Source organism: Cyprinodon tularosa, unplaced genomic scaffold, assembly GCF_016077235.1.
Source record: "Cyprinodon tularosa strain WSP-4 unplaced genomic scaffold, ASM1607723v1 ctg519, whole genome shotgun sequence".
Lineage (NCBI taxonomy): Eukaryota > Metazoa > Chordata > Actinopteri > Cyprinodontiformes > Cyprinodontidae > Cyprinodon > Cyprinodon tularosa.
The window spans coordinates 216623-231363 of record NW_024039251.1 but is presented as its reverse complement, the minus strand read 5'-3'; the positions used below and the strand labels follow the sequence as shown (position 1 = coordinate 231363).

The window sequence follows — 14741 nt, the reverse complement described above, 5'->3', positions numbered from 1 at the left end:
AAAAAGCAAAAGCTTCTCCAATCCAACCTGCTCTTTTACAGAAATGAAAAAGCCTCATTTAACAATGACCCATTACAACAGAACCTGTCTGCCAACAGGAAGTAGGCTGGAAGTTCTCAAACAGCGATATATCAGTGATTTAACGATCGTAAAGAACAGGGGATAAACAGAATCAATGGAACTTATCAGATAAAAATAACGATTTTTAAAGCACTGAAAGACATCAGGGAACCATTTTATCCAAAATGAGAGACGGAGAAATTTCCAAGCAGGGACCGGCTTAACTCAAATATTTCTACAAAAAAGAGAAACGCCATAAACAATGCAGACATCAAGCTTATCATATAAGGTTACTGTTTATTATAAAAGACACTGGGCACCATTTCTTTGAGCAGGGATAGCTGCAATCCAGAGTCAGTTCTGGGTTCCGTTTCGCAAAGCAGGTTTAGGAAACTCAGATTTGAATCCGCAAATCTAAATTAATCTAGCCTAAAGTTGGGATTTCCTTGTGTTTCATTAAAGCTTCTATGAATTAGTTTAATCAACTCCAAGTAGAACTACTCAGTTCAACACGTGCGCAACAAGTATGAAAAGCCTTTATCAGTGGAGCGATTCGACGAGTCACCATGGCAACAGGAAGTGCCTATTTCACCCCATTGGAAATGGAGATTTTAATGCACAAATAATATAAAAAAGGAGGATTTGTTTAAAAGAAAGAGAAACAGTGCTACAGCTGCAAAGGAGAGAAAGATGGCGAAGGTGAAGATTGTTGCTCGAGTTAATGCTTACGTTTATATGAAGTGTCTATGGCAGGCTGTTTTTACATTTAATAAAAGCACTCTCCTCTCTGTTGTTCCATTTGGAGATCAATAAAATAAGATTCTTCCTGATGTGCTGGTGAGGATTCTCAGTCATCCAGGTCATAGTCATTCCAAAAAAAGTAAAAAAAATAAATAAATAAAACAATCCACTGGACTTTGTTTCTAGTTAGAAGACGTTTCACTTCCCATCCAGGAAACTTTCTGTTCAAAATGTCAGGAATAGCGTTGAGGTAATATTAAATGAATATTGATTTTTTTTTTGTCCAATATTGAAATTAATTTCTAGACATCCAGAATGTTTATTCTGGAGAATGTCATTTTGTTTGAAATGGTCATTTAGATAAAGACAAAAGGTTTTTCTTTTTCAGATATCAGGAATACATATTCAGTGAAACTAATACATATAAACATGTCTTGCCACAGTCTCTTCTGACCTGGATAATCTTACGGGATTATGTCTTGAATGTTAGTAGATCAATGTATCTGTTTAGGTGATATCTTCAGGTGAAAATTAAGTCTAAAACGTTCATATTGATGGAACCTCATTTTTTCATAGGGTACTTTGATACTTTGGGGTGGTTTGATTCTGTCTTTTTTTTTTTCACAGTATATACTAATTGACTGTTTGCAGCTGCTTCAGATGTTATCATACCAATAAATGGAGGTTATTAGCAGCTATCCTTCCCATAGAATGCCTTCAGATTGTGCCAGTAGGCTCATTAGGTTGTTATCGAGTGAATCCTAATCCTAAAGTAATTCCTTTCCTCCCACAGAATTAATGAATCTATTTATGCGAAATCTGAAACTGATTTCATTAGTTCGTCATGTACTGTAAAAATAAATAAATAAATAAAAATAATCTCCATGTCACTCATATTAAAGGAAAGGCACAGTAATATTCAGAATTCAAACTTCTGAAAGTACTTTGAATATAAAATTGTTACATAGAGTTCAATAAATGATAAGTGTTTTTAATTAAGAGTAATTTTCATTTGAATGTGCTTTACCGGAGGCATCCAAAGAACACTACTGCCACCTACTGGTTTGTGACGTCACGGTGCGGTATCGGCTGTTGATCAAGTCCCAGTGCTGTATCTGGTGTTTGTCACAACGCGCTATTATCCAAGTCATCTTGAAAACATTCTTCTTCCAAATGTTGGCTACATATTACAGTACGTGTTTTTTCTCTGGCCAGAAGTTTGATGGCAAATCCTCCCTCTTCAAGTGGGCAATCCAACGATGAACCCGTACGTGGAGATCAGGAATCGGAAAGGTGAAATAACCAATTTTCTTTCACTTTTACCCGATGTATTCCAACATCTTACTACGATGCACGTGGGCATTGTCAGTTTCACTATAGCTCTGGTGAATTTCAATAGTTAAGTCCTCTGGAAATCTTCAATAATTGTTGCAGATGTGTCTAGTAGTTCCCATTGACTTTGCTTGTAAGGCGGGGAGAATGGCGCTAGGCTTACTGCACCGTGACTTCACGGACTCCATAATTGTGACAAAAATTATTGTGTTCATTTTTTTACTGATTTATGTTAAATTCCGAGAAAGTATTAGTTTTAGGTGTGGATAATGATCAATTGATTATTCCTTGCTGACCGGACTTCTCCTTAAAACAAAGCAAACATGCATAAATCTCCTATGCTGTCACTGAGTTGTAGAAATCTCTCCCTATAAATATTGAATTATCTGTGAATTAATGCAGATAATTCTTTAATAAGATCTTGTCAAACGGACATGCAATGTTTGTTTTTAAAACATAAAGCGTGTAACGGACCTAGTTAAGAATTATTATTTTATTTATTTATTTATTTTTCACACACCAAAGTACAACAAAAATCTGACTAAATCAGGAAATAAAACAGCATGATTGGCTGTAAGGAGAGGGAAGACAGAGGACACTGTCCTGCGCCCGACCAGGTTAGCTCTGGGGAGAATGTTACTATGGTGACTGAAACAGAGCTTGAGGAAACTTTTTGTGAAACAGAAAAGTCCAATATTTCAGGTTTAGAAAGCCTGCTTTGTGAAACTGACCTCTGGAGTAAATCCCTGCAGTTCCTGGCTTTTCTGTTTCTGAAAGCTAAGAAGTCGTAAACCCTGAGTAGCATTATGAGAATAAATCACTGTTTGGATTAACACAGAGTATTTCCTACCTTTTAGCTGAGATCTGCACAAGAAAATGTTGGAAATGGTCTAACTTTTGGTTTTAAAATTAAAATAAAAAAAATTTCACAAAAAGAAAAATTCTCTTCTATGGAATGTTGATAAATCTTATATGTATGTCTAAATCTAACATTTAATAATAAGCATGTCTTGAATCTAAATACATGTGATTTATTAAATCTTAAACCTCAGACTGAAATATAGAAGTAATATCAGGCAAACATGGACTTTGGCAATAAGGACTTCTTCAACTTGCTGCAGCTGATAGAGAAACTTATTCTATTCATATCTAGTTATCTGGTTTCAAAAGTAATTACTTCTCTTTTCTTTTTCTTTCGTCGTAAGGCCGAGCTTGATCTGAGAGCTTTTTATTTCCTGTCAAAAAAATCTAACTTTAAAACAGCTTTTTTTATTAGTTCAGGTCATCTTTATTGCACTTTATTTGATTATCTGAAGCGTTTAAGGCCAAAAAAGGCAAAACAAACCAGACCAAATCAGAGATTTAATATGATTTCAGAGCATTTTGTGAGATGAGTGGAGCAGAGGAAAGGTGCTGTGGGTGTTTTTTAGTGTTTCTGCTACATTCAACCTGCAGACATGTGAAGCTCTTTAACACCAATCTGATTGTTCCAGAGCTGTTTCCTCTGACCTTGTGCTGTGACCTCGAAGCCGTTTATGGATCGGCGACCCTCGTTCTCAGCCTCACTGAACTCAGTCAGACCTTAATGCTGCTCAAACTGTTTCTGTTTGCAGACAGAGGAACGTTTGATGGTTTGGTTACCGGCGCCTCTGTAATTATCCCCGCCCACCTGTGAGCAGGCTGAAGGAGCAGCGCGTCCACTGGTCCAGGTCCATGTCGTAGGAGTCGATGTGACGGACCAGGATGCGGTCGTTGTTGTAATCCAGGTCGTTCCCGCCGAGCACGTAGAGCCGCCTCCTCACGGCGGCCATGACGTGGTACACGCGCCTCTGCAGCATGGGGCTGCGGGCCAGCCACTGGTCCTGATGGCGGATGGGGAGAGGGAAAGGAGGAAAGAGAATGAGGACGAATGAGGAGATTAATATTTAAGCATATCCATGCATGGGTAATTGATGTATGCTCAGTGCTGGATAAATAACGTGACACTGGAGCGCTGCTTTGTACTAATGACTTCCCTCCCTATTTCTAATCATATGTTTCATCCACTCCATTTTACACCAAGGATCCCTGCTCATCTCACTAAGTGTGGGGAAGCTTATTTTGTGCCAGTGTGTGTGTGTGTACTTGATTGAGGGAGAGAATGAGAGTGTGTGTGTCTGCTGGGAGCTGACGGGTGGCCATCTGTTGAGGGTAGAGTGGGTGGGGGGTTGCTGTTGCTCTGGCAGGTGAAAGTAGATCCGTGCTGAATATAAATGAGGCTCTCTCCCTCTTTCTTTCCCTCGCTTCTTCATTCCCTTGCTTGAAAGAGGAAACACAGACCCCATATGGACGTGCACCTCTGCTGCATGCAGCCGCAGACACAATCCAGGCCTCTTCAAAGCGCCACCAACAGAAAGGCTGCTCCTCACAGCCCCGCCGCCTTCAAACAATCCATCGAAACTTTTATCTGGGAGGCGCTTAAACGCGCCATCAGGCAGCCCAAGTACAGAGCCGGTGAATAAGAAAATATAAAGAAATCATCGTAATAAAAGCGGTGAGCACACAGCAAAAATAAATAAATGCTAACGACAGCGACTGATGAAGAATACTGGAGTTAAAAGAGGAGTTTTTAACTTTGCAGTTCTGGTGGAGTCCAGGATCTGCAGCAGGAGTGTTTCATCTTCAGATCCGAAGAGCTTGACAAGAGGAGGAGTCCATCTTCTGTACCTGCTTCTCTGTCAGGGTCAGAGGGGCGGGCATCCATGTCCATCAGACGAGGTCACAAGGCCACACAATCAATACAAGGCAGTTTTTGTCAGGGTGGGGTTGAGGTTTGGAGCACCCAAATGCAGAGGTGAGGAGGCAGAGGTGAGTTCTTGAAGATTTAATTAGGAACTCACAGGCAACTGAAGCAGGAATAAAAAAAATCCAACATAACAAAATACAGAAAAACCAGAACCTTGGAGGCATCAGGGAAAACAAACATGAGGAGCCAGGAAAAGATGAGGAACCAGCACAGAGGAACTGCACAGGGAGAGTATATATAGGAGACAGAACAAAGACAGGACTAATGAGCTGATTGGGAGCAGCTGTGAACAGAGGAGTCTAGAAGGAAGCTAGGGAAAAGGAGACCAACACAAGAGGGCAACCAAGAAAAACCCAAGAAATCAAATACATCCAAAAAACACCACAAAATAGGAATTAAACCAATAAAACTAGACACAAAGAAAAACATGGATCAATGTGAAACTGAAAACTCAAAGAAAACTTAACAGAACCAAAACCGTGACAGTTTTATTTTTCGAGAGTTTCTAATGTAGGAGGGAGCCTTTCACGGAGAGGCTCCCTCCTACATTACAGACTTGTTGTGTCCTTATACCCCCCTCCCGGAGGCTGAGGTCTCAGGAGCAGAACCTGCTCATGGTCCCTCGTACTCGTTACAGGATCGCTCCTTTCAGGAGGTCGCGCCGGCGCCCTGGAACAATCTTCTGCTTTCCTCGCGTTTACTTGATTCTGTTGATGTTTTTAAGAGTGAACGGAAAACCTATTTGTTCAAGCATTTTAATTCCAGCAGATTAAGGGTTGTTTTATGACCACGTCTTTTGTGACTAAATGTATTTTATTTGTATTTTAATTTTTTGAAGCACTTTGTGACCTCTATGTTTGTAAAAGGAGCTATATAAATAAACAGTACTTACTTGCTTACCTTTTTTTTTGGTCAACTTGTTACATTATTTAGTATTTACATAAAGTGCAGATCTGGCAGTTTGTTGGATTTTTTAGTGTTTAATAAGGGAGACGGTTGCCATCATAACGCTGAGAAGGTGGCTGTTTCTGAGGTTCTTCAACCATTTTCCTGATGGAGGGAGTGAGGAGGGGATTCTAATAGGGAAGCGTTCACTGTTAGAGCTGTTTTGAGATGAGATGAATGACAAGAGAACACGAGTAAAAGTTGTGTTTTTGAAATGTATGAAAATATGGGCGGTTCTACACTGGGGCCAGCGGGGGCCAGTGCCCCTGTAGATCATGTCCTGGCCCCTGTACCAAAGACATAATACTCAAAGAAATTCTAATGATGATAAGCGCTGAAACAGACATGGTTTCTGATAGGTCCTTTCGATCTTTTTCCTTTTTTTTTTTTTACGGCTGAATTTATCCGAGTATGTGTTGGCTTGCCCCACATGTGCCCGTAACAAAGCCTCACACCAACCTCCTTCTGGCCTGCTTCAACCACTTCCTGTTCCCTCGCGTCCCTGGTCCCATATCGCCATTGATTTCGTCACCGGTCTCCCTGTCTCTCGAGGTATGTCCACCATATTCACTATTGTTGACCGTTTCTCGAAGTCTTGCCATCTTATTCCCCTCAGAAAACTTCCCACGGCCTTCCAGACAGCCCAGCTTCTCATCAAACATGTTTTCCGGTTTCACGGCATTCCCCAAGAGATCCTCTCGGACAGAGGTCCACAGTTCATCTCCCAGGTCTGGAAGGCTTTCTGTTCCGCTCTCGGCTGCAAACCCTCTCTCACCTCTGGTTATCACCCCCAATCGAATGGTCAGACTGAGCGTATGAATCAGCAATTGGAATCCACCCTTCGCTGCCTCACGTCAAACAACCCCGTGGACTGGAGCCAATTTCTTCCATGGATCGAATACGCTCATAACTCCCTCAAATCTGCATCTACTGGACAATCCCCATTTCAGGTCAGTCTCGGCTATCAACCACCTCTTTTTCCCGCAGACGAGAGAGAGATTTCGGTGCAGTCCGTCAACCAACACATCCGCCGTTGTCAAAGGATCTGGAGGGAAACCATCGCCACTCTCAACCGGTCATCTGAGTCAACAAAACGCTTCGCCGACGCCAGGAGACGTCCCGCCCCCGAGTACACCGAGGGCCAGGAGGTATGGCTGTCCACTCGAGACATCCCCCTCAAGGGGATGTCTCGAAAACTCTCCCCTAGATTCATCGGACCCTACAGGATCACTCGAGTCATCAACCCTTCAGCCGTCCGTCTTCAACTACCTCAGTCCCTCCGTATCCACCCTACCTTCCACGTGTCTCAGATCAAGCCTGTCTCCTCGAGCCCTCTGTGCCCACCATCCGACTCCCCACCACCCGCCCTGGAGGTCGATGGTCATCCGGCCTTCACGGTTCACCGCATCGTGGACTTCCGTCGACGAGGTCGCGGTTGGCAGTACCTCGTCGACTGGGAGGGCTACGGACCGGAGGATCGCCAGTGGGTTCCAGGCTCGTACATCCTCGATCCAGCCCTTATCGAGGAGTACGAGCGTTCCTGCCCATCAACCTCTTCCGGACCGCCAAGGCGCGGTCGTTGAGGGGGGGGTACTGTTGGGAGCTGGAGAGATTCCACCTTTCTCCAGCAGAGTCCGCCGTGGATCCTCTGAGGGAGCCTCCTGCACAGCTGCAGCTCGTCTTAAGCTGTCTTCAGACCTTGCCTCAACGCCGCAGTGTTGTTCCAGTTGGCGGGCGCTTAAGCCTAGATCCTCAGAGTATTTCGATGACTTTTGAATCCAGCTTGGATTCTAATCCCTGTTTCTGTTTTCCAGGAAACCTGTGCCTCCTCTGTGAAAGCTCATGAAGAGCTAACCTGCCGAGCCGACCCTCAGAGCCAAACCTGAAGATTCACAGAGAACCTCCAAGCAGCTCTGGACTAGAGCTGGAAAACCCAAAGCCAAGGTCTGTTCAAATTAGACGTGAGACGCTGAAGCAGCAAACGGACTCTGCTGATAAACTCTTCTCCAGAACCAACAGTGACTCTCCCAAAGCTAACCTCAAGAACCCTCAAGGTACAATCAGTAAACTTCAGGAAATCAAACCTCCGTTGACAACGCTAACTGAACTATCTCTCACGCAGACTCCGGTGAACCAGAATCGAGGCCCCGAACCTGAACCAGTATATTCTGTGTGTTTGTCCATAAATAAACTGTTAAACTTTCATCCTTGTGTCCGTCAGTGGTGTTCTGCCTTCTTGGGTCACTTTTAGTGAACCCATCATGACAGATACGCCTGTATAAGATGCATTAACCTCCAAAATGAGTCCAGATTAAAGATTTTCATTGAAAAACAGTCAGATTTGTTTCTACTGTATTCCATGCAATCAAATCATCCACCACGACCTGACAATGAGTGAAAAGAAATAGGTGATGATTATTTGCACGACTGCACAACTACAGGCCCCGCAGGCATGGATGGACTGAGAATCCAGGGCTGTTGGCCAGCCTCATTCATTACTTATACAGGTTAAAGATCTCATTACCTCAAGAAATCAATAACTGTTTTCTCATGTTAACGAGATAATTATGTCATTATCTCGAGAAAACAATAAATTGTTAAGCCGTGATAACGAGATAGTTATGTCATTATCTTGAGAAGGCAAAGGGGAAAAAAAAGTCGAGTATGACCGACCTCGGCTTCCGAAGTTAAAGTTTGCAAAAACAAAGTTTAAAAAGATTTGATTTGAGAAATTTTTCAAAGTATAAATGGAACAAGATTCACTGCATAGCTTCTCCGTCTTCACTCAACAGTAGTGTTGGTTTGGTGCAAAACCGGTTCAGTTAAACTCCAGTTAAACTGTTTCCAAATATCTGTGGATTTTACATTTAGGATGAAAAACCTTCGAGAACTCCTAAAGTTTTTAAGCTTCACCTTTTTCAAAATCTATAAAATATCCAATACAAAGTACCTTTTGGTTCCTGATTAATAACCAATTAATTAAATAAAACAATCAATCAGTCAATCAATCAATCAATCAATCAATCAATCAATCAATCAATCAATCAATCAATCAATCAATTAGGTACCTAACAGTTATTCTCAGTTTTGTGTACTGTGAATTATCAGACTAGCAAAGTGCTACTGATGAAAGCATAAACAATTTTATACACTATGATGTCAGAATAGTCATCAATATGCTTAAAGTATTTATGAATATGTTGCTGTATGTTTGGGGATTTGGTGTTCCATTTTTCTACTCCCTGTTCTGCAGGATTGATATACAGTGCATCTATCCAGATTAACACACAGATGTTTGAGTTACAGAAACAGTGGAAACATGATCATGTTTGTTAAATATTTCCTCTGCACTTAGTTCCAGCTCTGGAAGTTATAGCTCTAATAAATGAGATTCTGGACTGCTGTGACACATGGAGCACAGAAGCAGACAGACAGAAAAGGTGTTAAAACATGAAGCTGTTAAGAGACAGAGCTAGATTTAAAGTTTTCTGTTATTCTCCCTTTAAACAAATTTTACGACTCAGGATTCCAACTTTTTTGTTAAACTTTTCCAAAATGTTTTCCTACAACATCTAACTGAGTGCAGAGCCGGAGCTAGATGGGGGGCCAGGGCAACCCTAAGGCAATCACTAGCCAACCCTGTGGCCACCCCTACCCTTTATTTCCCTCTAATACAGATGGTGGCAGCAGTGGAATATTCAAAACATTAAATTTTTTTGTAATTAATTATAAACATCAATATACTAACATCAAAGATGATAAGTACAGAATTGATGCTCTTTCCAGAACTACATTTTGTGTTATATGGGGTAAAGAGAAAATTATCAATAAGTCTAGGGATGCACGATATAATCGGCCCCCTATCGGTATCGGCCTGTATCGGCCTTAAAACTGAATATCGGACATCGGCCACCCCACCGATATTTAACCCGATATTTGATCAGCTTCTGAGTTTCTAAAGTCTAAAAAAAACAAAAAAAAAAAACTACTTCTTCTTCTTCCTCAAAAACTTCTTTTTTACAGACTTAAAAACTTCTAAAGACGAGGGAAAAAATATTGATACATTAAAATATCACAATATCTTCATATGCTGATATATTGCCATTTAAAAACACAATATCAATCTCTTTTACTAATGAAATATTGCTATATGTCATCGTTATGCTACGAAATACCCCGAAAATTCACGAAATGTTGCCATATTTTTATATGTTGATATATTGACGAGGTATCGATCTATTTTACTAACAAAATCTCACAAAAATTTGCAAAATATCACGAGTTTGTAACAGAACGATGAAATTTCTTGAGATTTTGAAAGTAAAATAGATCGATACCGCGTTTTTAAAAATCTATTTGATATCAGCATATGAAAATATATTTGAGTATATTATTTTTCAAAGTGTCAGAAATGGATAACAAAACTGCTATTTTCAATAACTACTTATTTTTGTCCAGCTTTAACATCGGTATCGATATCGGTTATCGGGACGCACGAGTTTTAAAATATCGGCATATCGGAAATCGGCCAAAATCCCAATATCGTGCATCCCTAATTAAGTCATCCAGGAGTCTTCAGTGAAATCATAGATAAATAACAATTTTAATAAAAACTTATCAAATAACCAATTTATGTAGTTATTAGTGCTTGTAAATATGCAGAATGTTTATTGATACAAGTAGGTAAGTAATGATAATGGAAAAAATGTATGCGCCAGAACTCAAAACTAAAATAGTTTTCTCCACTATACCTTTATTTAGAAATTAAATTACTATTTAAATATATGCATCTATTTGTTAGCAAAAGGTGTAGGAAAGTTTGTTCTTTTTTTAGAAAATATGGATGTTTTGCTCCTTAATTTTCCTGTTGGAACAGCGTAGATTGACTCTAAGGTTCTGGCGCCCCTCAGCGTGCATTGGTTATTGTCTGACCACCCTTATACAAATTTTCTGGCTGAGTGATACCCACCTGCTCCGGGTCGTAAACCATGAGCCGGTTCTGGTACTGGGCTGTGTTCGTAACGCCGCCTGTAACACAACAAAGTTTGACATGGTGAGATTCTAAAGTTAACAAGCATTAGTAAAACTCCGCATGCAGCAGTTTAAGAGACAGATGTGTGTCTGTGTGTAAACAGGTAGAGTTTAAAATCATTTATGCTGTGTTTTTCCTTTTCCGTTTCTTTTTTATTTCTACAAAACTAAAAAACTGAAACGTTTAACTTTAACTGAGAAATCAAAGTATGTTTCTATATTCAACTCACAGTCTACATTAAGGTCTTTTATAATTCTAATTAAAACACAGCAGCAGAGGATTTCTGTGACAGTCTTATTTCATCAGTATAGACCAGCAGGGTCAGAATGAAGAAAATCTACAACTTTAAACCTGGAATTTGAATGGAGACAAAGCCATTCTAAAGCATATATCAAGGTGCTCATTTTGAGCCTGCATCCATATTTATTTTTTATTCTGTTCATGGTGGAGAATCCTGCTTCAGAGCAGCAATTGAGCCAAACATCCTCTAAGTGTGCAGGGTCATCTTTGAGCACCATTTCACTTTTCTTTCACCAGTTCACCACAGTTTTTCCAGCAGTCCACACTTTCTCTGCTCTCTTTTTCTCATCATCCTCTCCTTCTTTCCCATCGCCCGGCTTGCCATAGGTTTGCCTGCTGTGTCTAAAAGTAGCAGCAGCAGCAACCCAGACTGACAGCAGCTCATTGGCTAATTTGAATCACATGTGGCCTGTTCCTGGCGCTCCAAATGGCTTTACCATATTAACAGGAGAAGCGGCACAAGTGAAGTTAGACCCTGTAGTCGGACAACATGCAGTAATTTATAAATGTTTTAAATTAAATTAAAAAAAAAATTACATCCTGATTAGTCAGCAGGTGGGTCAGGACCCGGACCCAGGTCTGCTAAGGTGCTAAGGTGAGCTTAAAGGTGCAGTAGGAGACCTTTTTTGACCACGTGGCTTAAAGATCTCCCCACAGCCACTTAGCAAGCAGTGAAATAGAAGGTCTGGAAGTGAAACTAAAATAAATGGTCCCCGCTACAGTGAGAAATCAATGAATAACCCCAACCAATCACAAAAAACAGTCCGTTGTACACAACTGGTTCCTTGACACGTCAATCATAGTCGTCTGCTTGTCCCTCCCCCCTGTGTGCGTAACCTGACACATGAAAGAATCAACCCCCCAATGCTCGTGCAGGACGCCATGGCTGGAAGCTAGCCTCCGTTATGCTACATTCAGACCTAAAGCAGCAGGAGCAGCAAAAACGCAGCGTGCTGCTTCATTTTTGATGCTTGTACAAGTTTCGTTCAGACACAGGGCTGAAGAATCTCTGCTGCTCTGGTTGCGCGGTGGAAAAAGAGGGTCTGATGTGCGTTGGCCGGAGCTACCCTATCCTTTCTTTGCCTGTATCAATGGCAGCTATATTTGCTGTTATCAGTGGGTAAAAGGTGGTTTAATCTATCTGGAAGCGAGAAAGTCCACCTGAAAACATCTTCAGTGCAGTCAGTTCATCCAGATTACCATCCTGCTTTCAAATATTATTTCTGTCGGAGCCGCTCAGACCCCAGTACATGGGCGACGCGCTGTCACTAGGAATCCCGTTAAAACAGCAGCCTATGGCCCAGTCTTCTCCTCACGGTTTGCTGTGGTGGCTGGAAGGCATTTTTCATGTATCACTGCATGAAAAGTGAGATTTTCGTCCCCGTAAACTCCCGCAGATCTGCCTGATTTTCGTCAGTTTCCGACAATTTGCAACCCGTGCTTGTCCGCGTTTGTCGTGCCACAAATTGTCGGAAACGTACCATGACGTATGTGGAGAGCGATCAGCTGTACTAATGGCCCTAATTAGCATAAGAATACAGCAAACCCGCGCGGCTGGCCAGGTCTGGCTTGAATAACCTTCTCAGTATTGGCTGAAACCACTATTCTCAAACAAGTAAAATCGCTCGTGATTTGCAGCAAAACCAAACGTGGCCACGCCAGGCTTTAATTTTCTTACTGAGTATTGGACGGAACCACTTCTTTTTAAACAACTAAAGTCGCTCGTGATTGGTTGGCATATATATATATATTCACATATAAATTTACATATATATATTTATTCGTAAATATATATATATTTATTCATTCATATATTTATTCATTCATATGGTGTGTATTTATGTTATCCTACACAATTATTATGCTACCATCAAGGACATGAATGAATTTATACAGGAAATGAACATTTGCCAGGAAGCTGTTTATGCAAAGAAAGAGCTTTATTAAAACACACACAACTATATACAACGCATATCCAAACATGCGTTTCTAAAAATTAAAAGTCCGTGAACGGTCCGTTTGCTTCCTCGGGGTTGGAGGTAACTGGCAGCATTCCCTCCGAGGCAGGTCCGATGTGCAGACGCCTACTGTGCGTGGCCCTGTACTTCGGCATCACTTCTAACCGGGACTGCAGCTTAACACTGAGTTCAGAGGGATCCGGCCTACGAAATGGCGGCGACCGTACAATCCATCCAGAGACACCGCCGAGGAAGGCGGACTTCCAGAGTTCCACTTCCTCATCTGCTAGCACACTCTGCCTCGCTTTCAGCAGCTGAAAAAAAAGCAATGAATCAGCGCACTGCGTATGGACACAACACATCTATCAATGCACCTGAAAAATAGTCACCAAATAAAGTCTTACCCTCTTTCTTCTGGCCCGAATCCGAGCAGATAGCCTCCGCACGCAGCGTGTGGCTGGCTGCGTATATCTGAAGCTCCTGCGTACCGTCTGAAAATACGTCTTACAGGCAGCTGGAAAACAATTAAATGAGAGTGGTATAAATAAAAAATCAAACGCAAGTCACAGTAACAAGGAAGGAGAAAACATTAAAACAAGTCACTTACACACAATGTCGTCTTTATCAACATCGTGCAAATCTGGACTTGCCGAGATGGCTCAGAGCAAATAGGAGGTCTGTGAAAACAAAATGTACAGCTATGATCGGTATCCATTTCCTTTTACCGCAGAATGAAAGCATATTCTTTAAATCTTACCCTTGCTCCGGTTCATAGCGCCTGCAATTAGTCTCCGAGTTGTGAAGACGGCGTACTGCTTCCTGTGAATCACAAAAAATACACTTTAATAAAGCTTGTTCTTGCAAGGCTACTATTAGCCGCTATTAGCCGTAGCTCAGGCTAGGCCGCTTTTAGCCTAGCAGGCAGTAATCGAACATATATTTACCGCTAGCATCTCTTCTTTGAGTTCGTCTTGTTCGATGCAGAGTCGCCATCGCGTCCAAGAGGAGTTTTACCCCGAAATCCCACATACTCCGCTCCAGACCGCCTGCACAAAGCAAAGCATACATCCTCCACTGTGGATCCAGCCCCGCCGCTCTGAGTTTCTTGGAGATCGTACAGAGCATGCGCGAGATGAACCAGGGTGTCCGCGGATCAATAAAAATAATTAAAAAATCATTCTTTTTTTTTTTTTTTTTATCAAGGCCTTAATTGGCACTAAAATTATTTAAATATGTTTATCGAAGTATTTATAATTCTTTAATAAAAAAATGCTTATAAAAACAATTTCGTCAGATATATTATATCGCTCCAGGCGGAGAAAAAGCTAGAGGATATATATATACGTATATATGTGTGTGTATGTGTGTGTGTTTACATACATACAGGAGTCATGGAACTCTGCTTGCAGCTCCTTCATATTTCATGTGTACACTAATAACTTGTGTACATGGTTCTTGTTGATGGCATTAAAATCATTTCAAATAGCATTAAAATAGCATTAAATTAGAGTCACTCATTCCTGTATGAACCCTGTGAGTGCTTAATTTAATATGACATATTAAAAAAATCCCACCATCATCCAGCATA

At 41.2% G+C, this 14741-nt stretch overlaps 1 protein-coding gene across 3 annotated transcripts in view; it reads right to left on the bottom strand.

Annotated features, from left to right (window-relative positions):
• The window catches only part of klhl32 (kelch-like family member 32), an 84288-nt gene that overhangs the window by 3075 nt on the left and 66472 nt on the right, over window positions 1–14741 (bottom strand). For 2 of the 3 annotated variants that reach the window (XM_038303721.1, XM_038303720.1), the window contains 2 exons: window positions 10833–10891; window positions 3803–3995 (listed from right to left, as the gene is read on the bottom strand). In XM_038303721.1, the coding sequence (XP_038159649.1) occupies window positions 3803–3995; window positions 10833–10891 (252 nt within the window). Of the gene's footprint in view, window positions 1–3774; window positions 3996–10832; window positions 10892–14741 lie in introns of all 3 variants that reach the window. The other variant, XM_038303722.1, reaches the window with a different exon arrangement.